The sequence below is a fragment of the Pan paniscus genome, chromosome 22, assembly GCF_029289425.2.
Source record: "Pan paniscus chromosome 22, NHGRI_mPanPan1-v2.0_pri, whole genome shotgun sequence".
In the NCBI taxonomy this organism is placed as follows: domain Eukaryota; kingdom Metazoa; phylum Chordata; class Mammalia; order Primates; family Hominidae; genus Pan; species Pan paniscus.
Window position 1 is genome coordinate 35,517,512 of NC_073271.2, and position 20,775 is coordinate 35,538,286.

The following is a 20,775-nucleotide window of genomic DNA, read 5'->3' on the forward strand; positions in this document are numbered from 1 at the left end:
GGGTTTTGCCATGTTGGTCAGGCTGGTCTCGAACTCCCAACCTCAGGTGATCTGCCCGCCTCGGCCTCCCAAAGTGCTGGGATTACAGGTGTGAGCCACCATGCCTGGCCAGAAATGGTTTTTTAATGGCTGCATGTTATTCATATTCATATGTCTGCATGAGGAAGCATAAAATTTATTTTAAAATTCCCCAATTGTGTCTCCATATGTGTGTGTGTTTGCTGTGACCAGGGGATCTTGAAGTCTCTTCTGTTAGATTTCTCAGCTAGCTGCAATAGCCATGCCTATGTTCTGTGTATTCTTTTTGAAGTTTCCTGGAACTCCACAGAAGAAAGGAACTCTTTTTTCTTCTTTACAAAGGGAAAATTTTCTTTCTTTCATCCTCCAAATCCCAGTTCTCAATGATACCAACATAATTCATCAGATGAATTATCCAACTTGTCCAGCTCCGCCCCAACTCCTCACCCCCCACTATTCTTCTCCTGTCTCTGAGTCATCTCAAGGCTCCTGGAAAATCTAAATTGCCTAATTGTCATAAAAAAGTTAAAGATCAGGCTGGGTGTGGTGGCTCACACCTGTAATCTTAACACTTTGGAAGGCCAAGGCAGGAGGATTGCTTGAGCCCAGGAGTTTGAGACCAGCCTGGGCAACACAGCGAGACCCCGTCTCTACAAAAATTTTAAAAATTAGCTGGGTATGGTGGCATGTACCTGTGATCCCAGCTACTTGGGAGGCCGAGGTGGGAAGATCGCTTTAGCCCAGGAGTTCGAGGCTGCAGTGAGCCAGGATGGTGCCACCGCATTCTAGTCTGGGCAACAGAGCAAGACCCTGTTCAAAAAAAAGAAAAAAGAAAGAAAGGGAAATTATTGATATGGTGCTAAATTTCTTATGTTAATATCCTAGCCCCCATGGTGATACTTTTACGACATGGGCCTTTTGGGAGGTGATTAGGTCACAAGGGCAGAATCCTTGTGAATGGGATTAGTGCCCTTGTAAAAGAGGCCTAAAGGAGCTCATTTTTGCCTTCCTTAAAAATAAAAAAGTTAAAGATCCTTGTCTTAAAGAATCAAGCTTAAGATTTATTAGTTGAGGCTTGAAACAGCGTATTTCTTAAGCATCTTATCTAAATTGTTGGACATTTTACCAATCTTGAAGGCAGAAAGATAGCAAAAAGCCTGACAAAATATTTTAAAAATTCTTATTTTTAAAGCAGTATACATATTTTTAAGACAGTTTTTCAAACACATTTGTAAGTAAAACTAAGATAAATTTATGAGTCATTAAAATTTATCTTAAATATGTTTTTAAACGTTAATTTTGAGTTACATTAAAATGTTAACAAACGCTGTATTACTTAACGTGATGAAATAGGAATGCTAACAAGAAGGCTTGTTAATGAATAGAGTTTTTATTTTTCTAAGACAGTACACATTCGCCAAGCTGTTAACTCATTCTAATAATTGCAGATCCTTTGTCTGTTCATATGATTGTAGAGAAAATATCTGAGAAAGATATTAATGAAGTTACATAATTTAGGCCAGGTGTGGTGGCTGACACCTGTAATCCCAGTACTATGGGAGACCAAGGCAGGTGGATCACTTGAGCCCAGGAGTTCAAGACCAGCCTGGCCAACACGGCAAAAGCCCGTCTCTACTAAAAATAACAAAAATTAGCCAAGCATGGTGTTGCATGCCTGTACTCCCAGCTACTCAGGAGGTTGAGATAAGAGAATCACTTGAACCTGGGAGGCAGAGGCTGCAGTGAGCCGAGATCATGCCACTGCACTCCAGCCTGGGTGACAGAGCAAGATTCTATCTCAAAAAAAAAAAAAAAAAAAAAAAAAAGATAAACAGAACTGTGGATGGGGGCCCAGGCCCCCTGCAAAGGGGAGAGGAGCCTTATATATGTATGTAAAATAAAAAATCACTTAAAGATATAATAGACATAAATAGCTCATATATTTCGGGAAACAGGATTTCATTCTTACATTTTGTTTTAAAAGAAATACCTTAAGTTTTTGTTGAAGGTGTTTTACTTCCACCTGCAGAGTCTTGGTAGCTGTCTGAGCTGCTAAAGTCTTCCGAGTCTCAATAGCCAGCTGCCGGCTAAAGGCTCTGCAGTTCAATCTCAGTTGTTTTTCCAAGCTCTGAAAACAGTGTATATTATAATTATTCTGCAACCAAGTTAGTATGTTAAAAACTTCAATTATCATGGAACTAACTACATTTATGAAAAGTGCACATTTTCAATACAATTTTAGTGAATGACTTATACAAGGGACATATATTAGAATGAAGTATAACCGAAAGAAAGACCCCAAATCCCAGACCCCAGCTCTAGAGAACAAATGTCACACGTTTGGAGCCTGTTTTTTACATATTCTAAAATTTGATTTAACAATTCGTTTTTTTTTTTTTTTTTTCTAAGTTGGAGTCTTGCTCTGTTGCCCAGGCTGGAATGCAGTGGTGCGATCTCGGCTCACTGCAACCTCCACCTCCTGGGTTCAAACGATTCTCCTGCCTCAGCCCCTGGGTAGCTGGGTTTACAGGTGCACACCACCATGCCTGGATAATTTTTGTATTTTTAGTAGAGACAGGGTTTTGCTGTGTTGGCCAGGCTGGTCTCAAGCTCCTGGCCCACCTCGGCCTCCCAAAGTGCTGGTATGACAGGCGAGAGGCCACTGTGCCCTGCCCGATTTAAACATTCTGACCAGATCCTGAAAATCAGTAGACATCATGGATGGGCATTCCCAGACAACAGAAACTGAATGTGATAAAAGGGACTCAAACCACCACATCCATCCACACTGATGGACTGTAAGACAATGAAATGACTGATTTAACTCAATAACCATCCATAAATAGATTCATCTGCTCTCTGGAATGAGAACTATTTTACTGGAGAACTGTTAGATCTGGACTGGACAGAAAGCTTAGCAAAAGGACCACTTTTCTGTGTTTTAACATAAAGTGGGACCTCCTCCATGATAACAGCAGTACTTTCCCAAACAGGAAAAGTGGAAGACATGGAAAGCTACAAGGGGAAAGAATCACTAAAAATACCACTCCCTAAAACATTAATGTTAAAGAAATAACATGTTTTGGTCCCCAAAACAGTTTTCCTCCACTAAATGCCTACAACCAAACAGAAATTTCTCATACTTGGTAAGTGCTTTTTGTATCAAAGAAAAGAGTTATGGAATTTGTTTTGGTTTTATGTATAGATATAAAAACATGAACTACTTAGATACATACATGAAAACAGATTTGCTTTTACATGACAGACATACGCTAAGATGAATACAATATTACCTAAAAGGCCCAATAATATCACTTTGGTATACAAGAGTGAAAATTGAGGTTGCTCATTATTTTCTGTAGATCACATATTAATTTCATGTGAAAAAAATTTATTGGAAAATAGAGAATTTTAACAACAGAAGAAATAACTGAGATTAAAACGTGGAGGAAATGAACCTGGTATTTACTTACTTCAAGATCATAGAAAATACTCGTGTTTCAGCATCAAATATTACAGAATTAAATCCTAAATTAATTCCATTTATGTTTATGTCTATACAGACTCAAAGTAGCTAATGTAAGATATGCAGGAGAATTCTTAATATGATATCAATACCTTCTCCCAAGTCATCCCTTATAATGTAATCCCCAGGCTTTTGACAACCAAGTGCTGTTGAGGAAAATCAATCCAGTCATCTCTTTAATTATTTTAATTCCTTTTCCTTCCCTACTACCCAGGAACATTATCTGGGAAAAACTGCTATTTTGAAAATAACTACAAATGTCTGTGTGGTAATGCCTGGCCAAAATGGTGAGGGAGAATACAAAGGCCCTGAACGGATGCACTGAGTAGGTTTTTAGGGAAGTAGCCCTTTAATCAACAGTTTAAGGTAGAGGGTTGACTTCAAAGAGAGGTTTCACGTAACACAATGCAATCTTTTCAGCACAGGGAAAAAGTCCCTTAGCACTGTAGCTGTGCTCTCTTAGAGAATGGTCATTTCCAGATAAACCAGTCCAGCCACAGAGTGAACTCTTGTGCACTGCAACAGATGAACATTTCTAGTTTGAGCTGCTTCTGTTTTTCCTTCAAACCACTCCCTTTCTGTGCCCTCTATTAGACAACATAATTATTTAGTGCAGCACGCCAAGCAAAGCAGTTAGTAATGCTTTGTTACAGAGGGGGCGCATCCATGATTAATTCACACCCTCTCTCTATTAACTTTGGAATCTTAAACTGTCTGGGCCCCTGAAATACAGACCTGTATTTTTTTGTCATTTGCGTCCATTTTTGTTGTGATAATAGATAATTTATGAGTGAGTTCTTCCCTTTCTGCAAGGTTTTTGTCTTCAGAAAGTTTCTGCAGTGCCTGCAAGGTATCTTTAGTCTTCAGTAACTGGCTGTCAGTTTCTCTAAGTTTCCTAGATACAGTTCTTTCCTTTTCCTGGGATTTCCTAAGTAGTTGCCTTAAATTTTTTACTTCATTCTGATGTTTAGCCATAATTTGAGGTAGATTATTTTGTGAATTCTCATATTTTCCTATAGCTTTCAAATGCCTAAGCTGAAGTTGTTTCAAAAATTGGTTTTCTGTAAGGATGGCTTCCAATTTATGATGCATATCAGCTAATTCATTTTTTAGTCCTTTAATTTTATGAAGCCTTGCTGAGAGTATTCGATGAGCCATAGCATCTCTTCTTTGGGCAATCATATGGATTTGAGAATTAAAGAGTGATGCATTCCAGGTGTGCTTTTTTTCAACTGATATTTCCTTCTGGCCTGTGTAAGCAGAAAATCCAGTTTATTACTAGTAAAATATACAGATATGCAAATATGCACTATGCATAATCTCTCTCCCATGCCCCCATGCACACACACCACACACATACACACAAGCGTAAGTGTAACTAGAAGGGGACAAAACTATCATTTAATGAATACCCATGCTTTAGGCTAGGTACTTTATATATAACTACCTCATTTAATACAATTCTTTAAGATCAGTTGTAATATATTTTATAGCTGGAGATTTTACATCATTTGTCCAAGATTACATAGCCACGAAGTGACACAGAATGGATTGAAAACCAAGTCTTCTTTGACTCTAAAATCTGTACTTAGATTTCTATTATAACAGCTAGACTAAAAGCTGTGATAATAGGCCAGGTGCAGTGGCTCATGTCTGTAATCTCTACACTTTGGGAGGCTGCAGTGGGAGGACTGCTTGAGGACAGGAGTTTGAGACCAGCCTGATCAACAGAGTAACATCCCATCTCTAAAAAACAATTTTTTAAAATGTTTATTTTTATTTTTTTTTGAGATGGAGTCTCCCTCCGTTGCCCAGGCTGGAGTGTAGTGGCGCAACCTTGGCTCACTGCAACCTCTGCATCCCGGGTTCAAGCGATTCTCCTGCCTCAGCCTCCCGAGTAGCTGGGATTACACGTGTCTGCCACTATGCCCTGCTAATTTTTGTATTTTTAGTAGAGACGGAGTTTCACCATGTTGGCCAGGCTGGTCTCAAACTCCTGACCCTCAAGTGATCCACCCTCCTTGGCCTCCCAAAGTGCTGGGATTACAGGTGGGAGCCATTGTGCCCGGCCTCTACAAAATTTTGAAAAGTAGCCTAACATGGTGGCACATGCCTATAGTCCCAGCTCCTCAGGAAGCCTTGGCGGGAGGATCCCTTGAGCCCAGGAGTTTGAGGCTGCAGTGAGCTATGATTGCACCACTGCATTCCAGCCTGGGTGACAAAGTGAGACCCTGTCTCAAAAACAAACAAACCAACCCCATGACAATAGCTGAAATTTACTAAGTGCTTATCATATGTCAGGCATTAAACTAAATGCTTTCTGTAGATTATCTGATGTAATCCTTTCAACAATATGTTATGGGTAATTAGAGTGTAACATGAGAATCCAATGTAAAGAACTTATATATTCAAAATGACCCTCAAAAGGTCATCAAATTGCGTAAGAGTCTATCTATTTATACAGATACCGATTTTCCATCTGTCAATAAATCCAACACAGTTACTTTTTCCTGTTACTTTGGCTGGGCACCAAATGAAGTAATTGGCATGTGTCCAGGGGTCTATCTTAAACAAAAAGTCTCTAAAAATTATCACAGTTAGCACCAAACTTACCTAATTGAATTTGAGTATGTTAAAAACATTTGTAAATCACTGTACTATCATCCCATTTTAAAGATAAACACATGGAAGCTTGGGGATGTCCCTTGTCAATGAGCACACAGCTAGGAAGTGGTGAGACAGAGCCCATTGTCTATGTGCCTATGCTAGTGCCCCACAGGTGTGTGCATTTGTAGGATACAGAGGTATATGTATGCGTGCACCTGTGTATGTAAATATATATGTGGTGTGCAAGTGTATGTATTCATATATCTAGATTCGGAGAAGGAGAAATTGAAACTGGATTCTAAACTCTAAAAATGTCTGATCCTCATTCTGGAGAGGGAAGGACACTTAGTGGCCAGTGTCACCCAAGTCCTAACCTTAAACTACTGGTCCAAGTGTGGACACATCTGAGATGTGGCTTAATATGTCTGCTCCCGGTGGTGGGAAAGGCAATTCTACCTGTGATAGAAACAATGAACCAAGAGAGCCAAAGCATGCTTTCTGGGGATAAAACATTTGAATCATAACTATGAAAGAACTCATAGATTATACAACACAGTATAACATCAATAACTGGTGGCCTGTCTTTGCAATTATACCTTCAAGTGTATTTATTTTCCCATGGTTTAGTAGGGACTATGGCTGAATATTAAGTATTTTAGAATAGGCTTCTGAGCACACTAAGTGGAAAGCAGAGCAGGCCAGCCTCTAGGACATCTACTAGAAGGCCTGCGAAGAGGTGTCTGTGGTTTTGTTGAGGCCGTACACTTTAATACTCTGGGCACTGGCTAGGGAAGCTCTAGACCCAGGCCATATGGATCAGGCTGGTTTAAAATAGGGGTGGGCGAGGACTGACATGTTCTACACTATGGCCAGCATGACTGAACCTGACCCCCAACTTGTAATGTCTTCCAGCTCTTAGGTGCTGTGACCCTGGAGGAGAGGGATTTCACTGAGATGAGAAGGATGCGTGATGGGATCCATGGGCGCTGGAGGCTTATATTTCCCTCTCATGCCATGCTCAAGTGATGGGAGGGCAGAGGCATGAGAGCGTGCTAAGGGACTAAACGCCATGGCCACAGGAGTCAAGAAGTGCACAGAGGGCGCGGATGCGTTGGAAAGGGGAGGTGCTGGCCTTTTAAAGATCATATGGCTTGGACAAGGAACATGTAAGTGGTAAAAATGAAGGGCAGAGGCTTCTCCCCCAGTATTCTTCTTTGTGTGAGGCCCTTTCCATGTCCCTGCCCCCTCATATTCCCTTATTCCCCAAACGTGTCTGAGATTGACTTTCCTGTCTACCCTAGTGAGTGGGTGGGGAGGACAAGCCAGGTTTGTTGGCTTCAGAAAGGTAAGTACACCACTTGCATTTGAGGGGTATGTAACAAATTCATACTGTATCCATCATGCATACTTGATGGAGGAATATATACTCCAAGAGTAATCAGCTTTAAAAAGCTAAATTATAAGGTACTTAGAATTCGAAATGCAATTTCTCTCTTGTAGAAAGTTTTATAAATGCCAACTGCCCTCTTGCATGATCCCACAAAAGCTTACCATCAATATAAAATGTAGTATATAGATTCAAGATCTCTTACTGTAAACCCTTGGAACCAGACTGTTTCAGAATTTGGGGGTGGGTTTTAAAGGTGAGTGCATATATGGTATTTTCCACAGTTCTCTCATTGGGGTCTGGAACAACACCCTTTAATGAAACTATATTTTTGCAGTGAAATTATAATCACTATTCACACTAAGTGAAATAAGTAAAGATCTGTTTCATATTAGTTCAAATAAGGTTTTTGTTGCCAAATCAACTTTGATGCCAAGGATATGAAAGATGTTGGGTTTTTGGAGATTTGTAAATTTCAAATGTGGATAAGGAATTGTGTGTTTGTAGGATCTAACTATGATGTTCATTTTTGATGGAGTCCAGGCATGAGAGAAGTAGCGGACTTTTCATTTCCTGCCCTGGGCCTTGCCAGTGGAGGTAGGACCCCCAGCTCTCTAGAAAAGTAACATTTAACCTTTTGAGACTCTGATGAAAGGTACAGGGCCTTCTAGAAAAGTTTACGAACACACATAGACACAAAAAAATGCATAGAATTTCATGGGGTTCACAGACATGTGTCTTAGATAAAGAATCCCTGCGCTATAGCAGGGGAACTGAAGATTCTGGGTGTTCCAGAAGTGGCACAGAGGGTCCTGGACACAGCTGGTAACAGCAGACTGGGGATGCAAGATGCAAGGTGGACATGGTGGTGGCAGATGCACTCCCCAGACAGCAGGCCCTTTATTGTCCTCCTGTTGACTGAAGTGCTCTGATGGTCAACATGGACAACAGCCCCAGCTGTTTCTATATAAGGAATACTTATGAGCTCAAGATTGCCTCAAATGGGAGGAAGGAATTACAGTCTGGGCAGGGAAGGAGGAAGAAAGTAGATCAAAGATAACACAAGCGAATTCCAATTTGGACAGCTGGGAGTTGATAGAGCTGGTACTTTAAAAATCTACAAAGAGCCGGGTGTGGTGGCTCACGCCTGTAATCCCAGCACTTTGGGAGGCCGAGGCAGGCGGATTACGAGGTCAGGAGATCGAGACCATCCTGGCTAACACGGTGAAACCCTGTCTCTACTAAAAATACAAAAAATTAGCCGGGCGTGGTGGCGGGTGCCTGTAGTCCCAGCTACTCAGGAGGCTGAGGCAGGAGAATGGCGTGAACCCGGGAGGCAGAGCTTGCAGTGAGCCGAGATCGCGCCACTGCACTCCAGCCTGGGTAACAAGAGCAAGACTCTGTCTCAAAAAAAAAAAAAAAAAAAAAAAATCTACAAAGAAATGACATTATTAACAGCCTTTTGAACCATCTCTGTTTCAAAAGATGGTGTTTGCCAATGTCTCACCAGACTTGGAGACCATCCTCTTGGGGTGCTGAGATAGGTATTTACATTTCACTGGCAATTCAAACACTGATTCTTCAGCTGAGATGAAAGGCAAGAAGCCAGTGAAATCCAAGTATTGTGGTACTCTGTAACAAGGCCACCTGTTAACTAAAAACGGAACTAACCTCACTAGTAGGCTCCAGTAGGGTAAGCCATGCAGGGGGCTAGGCTTTACATGTGAAGCCTTTCTGTTATTTTATAATTACTCTTAATTTCTCTATTTCCTAATTTCTTCTATAAAAGTTCACCTATAATACACATTTACAATATGGGAAAACAATAAAACTGAGTATGAACCACTTCAAACACTAGTGCAGTAAAATAACATCATTATGACAGAAATTTGGTCTTGCTTGGGAAATTTTACTCCTTACCTTTAGATTGGGAGATTTTAGAAACATTATACTTTTTCTTCTCCTTTTCTTTTACCACAGGCTGCTTTAAATAATTTCTATTAATAGCCTTTTCTGAACAATCACAGAGAAAGTCTTCTGAATAATCATACTGAGAACTTAAACTTCCACAGGAGCACTGAGATCTGCTATAATCAACACTCTTATTGGAAGCATTACTGTTCCGTGAAAAATCGCCTGTGCCTGGGCTTCTCTTGCATTCTGCAGACCTCCTATTGTTTTCTAATGCCATGCTGGAGAAATGCTCATCTATATTTGTTTTTGTTAGATCAGCCAAAGACATAGCAAACAACCTAATAAAAGAAAAGTAAAACCTAATAAAAGTATTTTTGAATTTATTGACATTAAAATGAACTTATGCTTTATTTTATATATATATATATATATATATTTTTTTTTTTTTAAAGACAGGGTCTCACTCTGTTGCCTAGGTTGGAGTGCAGTGGTGTGGCCATGGCTTTCTGCAGCCTTGACCTCCTGGGCTCAAGCGATCCTCTCAGCTCAGCCTCTGGAGTAGCTGGGACTACGAGTGTGTGCCGTCACACCTGGCTAACTTATTATTTTTTGGTAGAAATGGGAGTCTCACTATGTTGCCCAGGCTGGTCTTGAACTCCTGGGCTCAAGTGATCCTCCCACCTTGGTCTCACAAAGTGGTGGGATTACAGGCGTCAGCCACTATGCTCAGCCATGGACATAAACTTTGAATACTTTCAATAAGCCCTCTTAGTTGTCTAAAGTGATAATTTAAAATGGAAGGAATAGAAAGTGAAATACAAGAAAGACCCCAAATTTATACCCTTAATAAAATTAACATTAGTTACAAAGCAGATGGTTCTGCATTTCTTTATTATGCTACTGCACTAAGGACGATACCACCACAAGTATCTCTTTTATAGCAGCTTACCTCAAAAGCAGATTGAAACAAACAGATCCATCTTCTGAGGTCTTTAAAAGGATTTACCTTTTCATTTAATTCTCAATTCTCGTGTTTTATCAAGAAAGCAAAAGAGAATTTAACTGGCATTAGATCCTTTGCAATAGGAATCTAATATCACTTTCTCTACTGAGAGGGTTTTTTTGAAGTCAGTTTCTGCCTTTTGCTGCATCTGCTTAATTCTCCAGCCTTCTCTTCTGATGAAATATATTAGGCAGTCCACAATCTCCTCACTACAAGAAATCAAATGATCTTAGTAATAATTAATATTAGCATTACACTTAATATCTAACTAGTGCTCTTACTTTGTACAAACTTATTTCACATCACCTCATCTCAGCCACCTAGAGGGAATAGGTTCAGACAGGTTTAAAGTTCAGAGACTCTCCCTGTTTCCTAGCTCCAGGGGCAGTGCTTTTTTCATTAAGCACCATGACTGCAACACCACATTGGTGGGAGCATTACACAATCCTAAGGCAAAGAATTTCTCTTTCCAGACACATTCTGCTGTGTAGTGGTGGGCAGAAGCAGATCCTTATTTGTGAACCTTTGCATCTAGATTAAGAAGAATCCAGGCCGGGCATTGTGGCTCACATCTGAAATACCAGCACTTTGGGAGGCTGAGGTGGGTGGATAGCTTGAGCTCAGAAGTTTAGGACCAGCCTGGGCAACATGGCGAAACCGTCTCTACAAAACAAATTCAAAAATTAGTGGGGTGTGGTGGTGCACACTTGTAGTCCCAGCGACTTGGGAGGCTGAAGTGGGATTGCTTGAGTCCAGGAGGCAGAGGTTGCAGTGAGCTGTGATCGCGGCACTGCATTCCAGCCTGGGTGACAGGGCCAACTCTGTCTCAAAAACAAACAAACAAACAAACAAACAAACAAACAAAAAAACAAAAAGAAGAATCCCAGATGTTGGTGTAAGGGACCCTGAAAGACTACAAATGCTCCCGTGTAGCCCTCATAGCCTTGCCTGTCCTTGTCCCCAGGAGCTGTTCCTCCCTGCCCTCTTGCTCATGACCTCAGTCCCTAATTTCCTCCTCACCTATCTTGGTAAATCCAAATGGCTCAAACAATGGTTGCTAATCCGCAAGAAGAATTTGTTTTTTTGGCCAGTTGTTTCTGACTCAAGCTAGAGTTCAGCTGACTTCTGCTAAAGCCCCTCCTTCTTCCTCACTTTAGAACACTCCTTCAACAAGTCTTCTTATGCAGGCAATTTTGGATAAAGGCTTAATTCAAGAGTGTTTTTCATGTTACATTCACAAATTGTCCAGCTACAGTAGTGGGAGGGAGTGTGATGGAGTAGAAGGTGATGGACAATTTGAAGGCAGACCGGCTTGGGTTTGAACTTGGGTCTGCCTGTCACTTAAGTGCTCTTGTCCATCTGTAAAATGTGAGTGACACCACCAATCCCATAGGGTTGAGAAAGAAAAGAAGCTTATCTGAGGAATGCAACCCCCTTTAAATGACCAGGCCCAAAGAGGCATTGGAATGAGACAGCAGTCACATCCCCCCATCCCCCCAGCTGAGCTAAGTAATCATTTCTTAGCTGCTTGCTCCGTGGGCTCTGACTGACACCACCAATAGCTATAAATTAACCTAACAATGCCATATGCTGGACACCACAGCTCATACCCTGTGGTTCAAACAACAATCTAATCGCCAGTCACTGTTATTTCTGTAGACCAATGAGAATTCCTGAAAAACGACGTTTGCAATTGTCCCTCTCCTGACTTTGTCCTTTTTTCTTTAAAAAATGCAAGCCTCTCACAGAAGACTAAAGTGAACTTCAATTGTCCCATGTTTGATAAAGTAGAAGCCTAGCCATCTTAGTCTCTTAGTTTAATAAAAATTGATGTAACAGCCAAAAAAGAAAAAAAATTCCAATGGAAATCCTGTAGAGCCACGTAAGAATAAACAAGACTATAAATAACTTCACTCTTAAAACAATTCTACCAGATTAAAATGTCCCCTAATGAGGCTTTCTAGACTTAGTTGTGAGAAAGGTGGTGGATTGGAAGGTGTTACCGCCCTCCCCACGTGGATGTGCAAGTCATAAGCCTCTGTGGATGCTGAGTTGTCCCATTACCTACTGGCTCCAGTGGATGTCTGTATTTTGCAGGATCCTTATAGCTAGAAGTAATTGTAGCTTCTTAAAAATGCTTGAAAAATCAAAAATCTGTCAATGTTTCAGTGTGTTTCAGTGAGAAGATCCCTTACTAGCAAAATTATCCACAATCTTTCCTGCTCAATAATTTGCCTAGCCTAACGTTAGGGATCTAGTTGCCTCAGGATGGGCAAAGGGTGGTCTTACTATAATTTTTTTTTTGTTGGTGGAATGGATGAGTAGAAAATGACTGCTACCAATTTTATTTATTTTATTTTTGAGATGGAGTCTTGCTCTGTCACCAGGCTGGAGTGCAGTGGCATGATCTCGGCTCACTGCAACCTCTGCCTCCTGGGTTCAAGTGATTCTCCTGCCTCAGCCTCCCAAGTAGCTGGGACTACAGGTACGTGCCACCAAGCCCAGCTAATTTTTGTATTTTTAGAAGACATGGGGTTTCACCATGTTGGCCAGGATGGTCTCTATCTCTTGACCTTGTGATCTGCCCGCCTCGGGCTCCCAAAGTGCTGGGATTACAGGTGTAAGCCAGCGCGCCTGGCCTGCCATAAATTTTCTAGTGGATGTACTGTCAACTTGCTTTTGTCAAATTTCTAAAACACATAGTATAAGGCAGTGATCAATTCTACTATTGATCACTACTATAACCTAATCTGTCTCATGTAAAAAAAGCTACAAGCAACTTCAGATTAATTGCTGTGTTCACCGATTTGTCTTAAATAGGCAAAAATATCTGAAAATCAAAAATCATAATTTCAATCCATATCCTAAGACACTGAATTTTTGGGAGCTTACTAAATTTAAAAGTTGTCATGAATGCTTTATAGAGTATATTTAGATGCTATATTCTTTTGAAATAATATATTTACAACTTGGTAAGATCAGTGTATAAACTGACTGGCCCAGTGTTTATCACAGCTTATTAATGTCAGTGTCACTAAAATCAGCTTTTAGGTAAAATCGGCTTTTAGGTAAACTCAGTATGCTTCTTTTTGCTACAACAAATAGACAATTGTTTTTAATATTAATGGCATAGTGTTTGACAAAAAGAGGTCATAAGAAAAACTGGGACCAGATGATAACAACACTTAAATGAATTTTGTACCTGATTCGCTAACATTTTAAAATGAAGATTTTAAAAAATGTATTAAATAGGTCAATTTATTTGGCTTACTGAGCGTACATATTTAACACAACTGATTCCTAAGCCTTTGGGATACAATTCTTTATTTTTAACCCTCTTTTATTGAGGTATCAAAGAAAATTAGTAAGAGTACCATTTGATAAGATTAGAAATGTGTATACCCATGAAACTATCACCACAATCAAGACAGTGAACACAACCACATAATCTCCCAAAGCCTCCCAGCACCCCATTGTAATTCCTCTCATCCTTCCCTGCGCCTCACTCCCAACCCAGGCAAACCCTGTTTTTTTGTCACTATCAATTATTTTGCATTTTATAGAGTTTTATATAAATGGAATAATCCAGTATGTATTTTTATTTGGTTGGCTTCTTTCACTCAGCATTATTATTATGAGATTCATCCATGTTACTATTTGCATCAATATCAGTAGTTCATTTGTTTTTTTTTAAGTTGCCGAGTAGTTTCCAATTGTATGTATAAACCATAATTTGTTTATTCATCTGTTCACAGACATTTCAGCTATTTCCAGTTTTGGGCTATTACAAATAAAATTGCTGTGAATATTCTGGATATAAATCCTTTATCAGATATATGCTTTGCAAACATTTTCTCCTCATCTGTGATTTTTCATTCTCTTAAAAATGTCTTTTAAAGAGCAGACTGTTAATTTTGGTGAAGCCCAATTATCAATTTGTTCTTTTAAGAATGATCCTGGCCGGGCACGGTGGCTCATGCCTGTAATCCCAGCACTTTGGGAGGCCAAGACAGGCGGATTGCCTGAGGTCAGGAGTTCGTGACCAGCCTGGCCAACAAGTTTAAACCCCATCTCTACCAAAAAATAAGAAAATTAGCTGGGCGTGGTGGCGGGCGCCTATAATCCCAGCTACTTGGGAGGCTGAGGCAGGAGAATTGCTTGAACCCAGGAGGTGGAGGTTGCAGTGAGCTGAGATTGCACCATTGTACTCCAACCTGGGTGACAAGAAACTCTGTCTCAAAAAAAAAAAAAAAAAAAAAAGATCCTTTTGGTGCTGTATCTAAGAAATTTTTGCATGACCTGAGGTCACAAAGATATCCTCCTTTCTTCTAGAAGTTTTACTTTAAATCTATAATCCATTTTGAGTTACTTATGGATTAAAATTCATTTTTTGGTATATGGGCATCCAATTGCTCCAGCACCATTTGTTGCAAAGACTATCCTTTTCCCACTCAATTGCCTTTGCATCTTTGTAAAAACCCAGATATTCATATGTTGATCTATTTCTGTGCTCTCTACACTGTTCTACTGATCTGTTTCTCTATATTCATACCAATACCACACTATTTTGGTTACTGTAGCTTTTTTTTTTTTTTTTTTGAGAGAGGGTCTTCTATTGCCCAGGCTGGAGTGCAGTGGCATGATCTTGGCTCACTGCAACCTCCACCTCCTGGGTTCAAGTGATCCTCCCTCCTCAGCCTCCCAAGTAGCTGGACTACAGGTTCATGCCACCACAACCAGCTTTTTTTTGTTTTTTTTTTTTTTTGTAGAGACAGAGTTTTGCCAATTCTCCTGCCTTGGCAGGGTAGGTAAATTTCCAAAAGAGTTACTTGTACATAAATTATACTCATCAAAGAGACAGGATATTCCTAGCATTCTGGAATTCCCAGGACTCCAGAACCATCCTAAAATTTCTACCTATATGACCTCAATACAGGTATGTTTGGGTTCACCTGGCACTGTGTGAGTTCTATTCTTTTCCATGAAATGGTGACTGAGAGACATTATCAGCAATGTAAACAAAAGCAAAACCCAGTTTGATTCTTGGCTATTACTATAGTTGGCAATGAATGTGTCCTGAATGCAGGTATCAAGTAGGATCATATATTCAGTCTGCTAAATACCAGTTTTCTCACTGACCTGTTAAAAATTGATGACTAGTATCAGGCCTATAACTGCACTTTTAAGTTGATTAAACTATTTCAGAAATCTTCATATTAATATACATACACTACACTTCTCTATTGTTATCAATAAAAAGTGTAGTTTCCACATACAAATTTCTGATTATGTGGTGCATTTTTGAAAAATCCAGGCCTTAAACCAACCACCTACTGTTCTTTCTTTTGAGACGGGGTCTTACTCTGTTGCCTAGACTGGAGTGCAGTGGTGTGATCACAGCTCACTGCAGGCTTGACCTCCTAGGCTCAAGCAGTTCTCCCACCTCAGCCTTTCATTTAGCTGGGATTACAGGCACATACCACCATGCCTGGCTAATATTTTTAGTTTTTGAAGAGATAGGGTCTCACTATGTTGCCCAGGCTGGTCTTGAACTCCTAGGCTCAAGCAATCCTCCCATCTCAGCCTCTCAAAGTGCTAGAATTACAGGCATGACCCACCATGTCCGGCCACTGATGTTCTTAATTAATTAATATGTTCAGTCAAAGAACATTTATTTAGTGTCTTCCAGGGACTGGGGTTATGAAGAAGGTAAGGCAAAAGGATCTTAAAATAGGCAAAGTTAGTAATTATAAAATTAATATCTACTATAGTTACACTAGTTTTTGTATCAAATTTACAGTATAGTTCAGATTTAGTTTGGCAGCATTTATATTTTGAACAGTTTACAGTATAGTGGTGCCTATTTTACTGCACATGAAGCATAATTTTATTATGTCTCTATCATTATGGAGTTTATAGTTGTTTCTTTGCTGTTATGACTCAGGAACACAATGAGTAATTATAAACACTATTCTAATGGAAAAAATCTGATCTGGTTGAGGTTACGTTTTCCCGGAATGCACTATGGTGAAAGGGATGGCTACTTAAAAGAACAGTAAACTTCTATATTATGCTTATCTAATTAGTGAATTAGAAATAAGAATGTTCAAGATCAAGGTATATGTCTGAATCATTCTGAATACAACGGTCAGGTGTCTTTTCTCCTGCTTTTGCAACAAGGCAGATGGAAAATAAAACACACTAAAATGTTTGAAAGTGATTACTGCATACCTGGTGTTCTTTATCAAACTTCCCTAAGATGTCTGATGATAAACTGAAGATAAGCACAGGGTTCTTCACACTGTAGTATTTATGAGCTTTCCACGGTAGTATTTTTTTGACAGGTTTTGGTCTCTTTTTAAAGAAAGAATATATATTTAAAAACCTAAAATGGTATTACAAAAGGAAAATGTTACAATCTCACAAAGAAACATATTTATGTAATAAGAATAAGGGTTTGAAGCAGTTTTAATTAATATATATATATTCCCTTGTATTATGGATTGGTGTGGTCTTGGCTCACTGCAACCTCTGCCTCCCAGGTTCAAGCAATTCTCCTGCCTCAGCCTCCTGAGTAGCTGGGATTACAGGCGCCCGCCACCATGCCCGGCTAATTTTTTTGTATTTTTAGTACAGACGGGGTTTTACCATGTTGGCCAGGCTGGTCTCAAACTCCTGACCTCAAGTGATCTACTCACCTTGGCCTCCCAAAGTGCTGGGATTACAGGTGTGAGCCACTGCACCTGGCCACAGGCGGCTTTTTCTCTATGAAAGTGAATCACCTGTTGGCAGTTGATTGGGAAATTCTTGGATGTGATTATCAAACAGTGATGTTGAAATAAGATTTGAAGGAGCCATACACAGCAGTGCCTTTTCAAGTTTTTGGCAGAAAAGATCTTGTGGCTCACCTGCCTGCTCTTTCTTTCCAGTACAGAGTTGAACGTAAATAATTAAAGTTTTTGGATTATGTGTTTCTTGCCTGTCAACAATAAAAATAACAAAAAGACGACCCTCTTGGTAGCTAATTGTAAGCACTGGATTGTATTTTAGAAGCAGAGACAATGACTGATTTAGTATTATATACTAAAATGTATTCTGGTTCCATACTTTCATGAATTATCAGATTCTTGGTTAATAATACAACTAGAAAATCCTAATTCTTAAAAGTAAATATTTTGTTACACGCATATAATGAAAAAAATTCAGTAGTGAATTTATAATTAATTCATAAGGATAATTTAATTCAAATGATTACATCTGTGTTTCTGGCTGAAATTATTCTATGGGTAGGTAATTACATACATATTTTTTGAGATGGAGTCTCACTGTGTCATCCAGGCTGGAGTGCAGTGGTGTTAGCTCAGCTCACTGCAGTCTCGACCTCCTGGACTCACGCGATCCTCCTGCCTCAGCTTTTCAAGTAGCTGGGACTACAGGCATGTGTCACCATGCCCAACTAATTTTTTTATTTTTGCAGAGACGGGATTTTACTATGTTGCCCAGGCTGGTCTAGAACTCCTAGACTCAAGTGATCCACCTGCCTTGGCCTCCCAAAGTGCTGGGATTACAGGCATGATCCAGGCCACAGCGCCCGGCCAGTAATTATATTCTTAACCAGTCCTGCCTCTTGGGGAAAAAAACTTACTCAGCATGCAAATTTTCCCTCTTTTCTTATCCATTCTCAACATTTCCTATTGCCTTCCCCATTTCATTTTTTCTCTTTAACACATACTGTCTAACCTAACACCCATTTTACTTCCTCAGCCTGTTTGTAGCCTGGCTTCCCCACTAACTGCATGCTTCACAAGGCATGCATTCTGGCTCCTTTGTCTATTGCTATATCCTCAGTGCCTAGAGGAGTTCCTGAGAATATTAAGTGTCCAATAAATATTGATCAAATAAATTAATGTTCCGGATGCCTCTGTGCTTAATTCCTCTCTTCATATCCATTACTCCTGAAAAAACTTCTCATTACTGCTAACCCAATCTGAAAAGCTCCAAATGAAAGCTTTCCCAATGTGATAAATACCTATCTCAAACAAAAAAACAGCTTTAAGCTTAATGGTGAAACATTAATTTACACTGATGTAAGAATTAAGATAAGAAATGCCTACTATCACTGTTGTTCATTAATATTGTTCTGGAGGTACTAGGTCTAAATATTGGAAAATAAGAGGCAAGTTATTATGTGGAAATGAAATGAAATGATTATATACTTATAAAACACTATCAAGAGAATTAAATTGACACTATAGGTTACAAAATGGCTATAAAATTAATCTTTTTTTTGAGACAGGGTCTCACTCCACTGCCCAGACTGGAGTGCAGTAGCGTGATCACAGCTCACTGCAGCCTCAACCTCCTGGGTTCAGGTGATCCTCCCACCTCAGTCTCCCGGGTAGCTGGGACTACAGGCACGTGCCACCATGCCTGGCCACGTTTTTGTAGAGATGGGATTTCACCATGTTGCCCAGGCTAGTCTCAAACTCCTTGGCTCAAGAAATCTGCCCACTTTGGCCTCCCAAAGTGCTGGAATTATAGGTGTGCCTGGCCCTAAAAATAATCTTTCCTATATGCAAAATAAAACGACTTAGAAAATAGATGAAAAATACCCCACTTACTATATCCAAATATTTAAAACATCTAAGTTTACTATGAATAATATGAAGGAAACTTTAAAACTACTGAAATAAAATATTTAAGTGAAGGACACATTTTGTTCTTATATCAAAAGGACACAGATTATAAAGCTGTAAATTCTCCCTAATTTAATCTACATGATCAATGTATTCTCAGTGAAATACTGAGTAATTTTGTGAAATTTGACCAAATGATACAAAATTCATATAGAGAAATAAATATGAAAGAATACAAGAAATATGAACAAAAATGATGAGAAGGGACTACTTTGATCAGATACTGAGATATAAAACTACAGTTACTAAAATAGCCTGATACTAATGCTTTGACAGAACAATATTCTGGAATAAAGAGTTCAGAAACAGAAACACAAACAAATACATATGGTAACCTAGTCTAAGATAAAGGTAGAGAAAGTGGACTTCAGTAAATGATGAGAGGTAGGCTAGAATCTACCTGGAAATCAAAACAAAAGCAGATTCTTATTTCATTTCTTACACTAAAATGACGGTTAGATGGGTTCAAAATGTAAATGTTTAAAAAATTATTAAAAGAAAACACAGAGTGTGGAAAAACATAAAGCCTAGAACCATAAAGGAAACAACTGATAAAAATAACTGCATAAAAATATAAAACTTCCTTATAATTAAAAAAAAATAAAGTTCAAAGGCATCTTACAAACTGGAAAAAAGATTTTCAATACATATGACAAAGACCTAATTTCCTTAATTTACAGAGACCTCTTAAAATAATCCATTAGTAAAATGGGCAAAAGATATGAATGCATTACAGCATAAACACATTACAGAAACACAGAAAACCAAGAGTTATATAAAAAGATGTTCGAACTTACTCATAATGAAATGCAAATTAGATTCCGCTTTTCATCTACCAGAATGGCAAAAATTAAAGAATCAGATAAAACATATTATTGTTATTATAACTGTGATGAATAATACTGATAATGCATATTATAAAAAATAAAGCATATCTGTGTATGTGTAGATATGTAAATTCTCTAAGATACGTTCATTTTCCAATCAATGTCTACATGTAAAATAGAGTTAAATTCTCATTTTTAAGATTTAAGACTTTCATTTGGTACAGTGGTAGGCTGAATAATGGTCCCCTAAGGATGTCCATGTCCTAATCCCTAGAACCTGTGTTACTATATATAGCAAAAGGGACTTTGCAGATGTGATCAGTTTCAGGTCTTGAGGTGGGAAGATTATCCTGAGTTATCCCAGATTATCCATGTGGACCTAATGTAATCACATGGGCCTGTCTAAGAAGGACACAGGAGGGGTCAGAGTGAGAAGGCTCTGTGATCACAGAAGCAGAGTCAGAGGGAGAAGACACGACGCTGCTGGCTTTCAAGATGGAAGAAGGGGTCACATGCCACAGAATACAGGCTTTTCTAGAAGTTAGAAAAGGGAAGGGAATGATCCTCCCTTGGATCCTCTAGAAGGAATCAGTCCTGCTGACATCCTAACTTTAGCCCCTTAAGACTCATTTCAGACTTCTGACCTCCAGGGCTGTAAGAAAATAAATTTGTTTGAAGCCACTGAGTTTGTGGTAATTTGTTATAGCAGCAATACAGAACTAATACAGGTACCTTGAAAAACATCACAAATTAAAATGAGACTAAAAGCAGGCTATTAAATGCAAATAAATTGCACT

General features: G+C 39.2%; 1 protein-coding gene and 1 long non-coding RNA gene across 12 annotated transcripts in view; one reads left to right on the forward strand and one right to left on the reverse strand.

Moving 5' to 3' along the window:
- The window catches only part of LOC103787017 (uncharacterized), a 31,904-nt gene extending 12,195 nt beyond the window's left edge, over positions 1–19,709 (forward strand). Inside the window, exons 4-6 of one of the 2 annotated variants that reach the window (XR_010111161.1) lie at positions 7,064–7,317; positions 8,082–8,135; positions 9,519–16,675. This is a non-coding gene — a long non-coding RNA (uncharacterized LOC103787017). Of the gene's footprint in view, positions 1–7,063; positions 8,136–9,518 lie in introns of both variants that reach the window. The other variant, XR_010111162.1, reaches the window with a different exon arrangement.
- The window catches only part of LCA5L (lebercilin LCA5 like), a 47,865-nt gene that overhangs the window by 20,792 nt on the left and 6,298 nt on the right, over positions 1–20,775 (reverse strand). For 4 of the 10 annotated variants that reach the window (XM_003823917.5, XM_055105286.2, XM_055105283.2 and 1 more), the window contains 5 exons: positions 16,687–16,840; positions 10,402–10,664; positions 9,459–9,790; positions 4,280–4,794; positions 2,009–2,146 (listed from right to left, as the gene is read on the reverse strand). In XM_003823917.5, coding sequence (XP_003823965.2) covers positions 2,009–2,146; positions 4,280–4,794; positions 9,459–9,780 — 975 coding nt within the window. In that variant the 5' untranslated portion in view covers positions 9,781–9,790; positions 10,402–10,664; positions 16,687–16,840. Of the gene's footprint in view, positions 1–2,008; positions 2,147–4,279; positions 4,795–9,458; positions 9,791–10,401; positions 10,665–16,686; positions 16,841–17,153; positions 17,435–20,775 lie in introns of all 10 variants that reach the window. The other 6 variants (XM_008977628.4, XM_055105285.2, XM_055105289.2 and 3 more) reach the window with 3 other exon arrangements.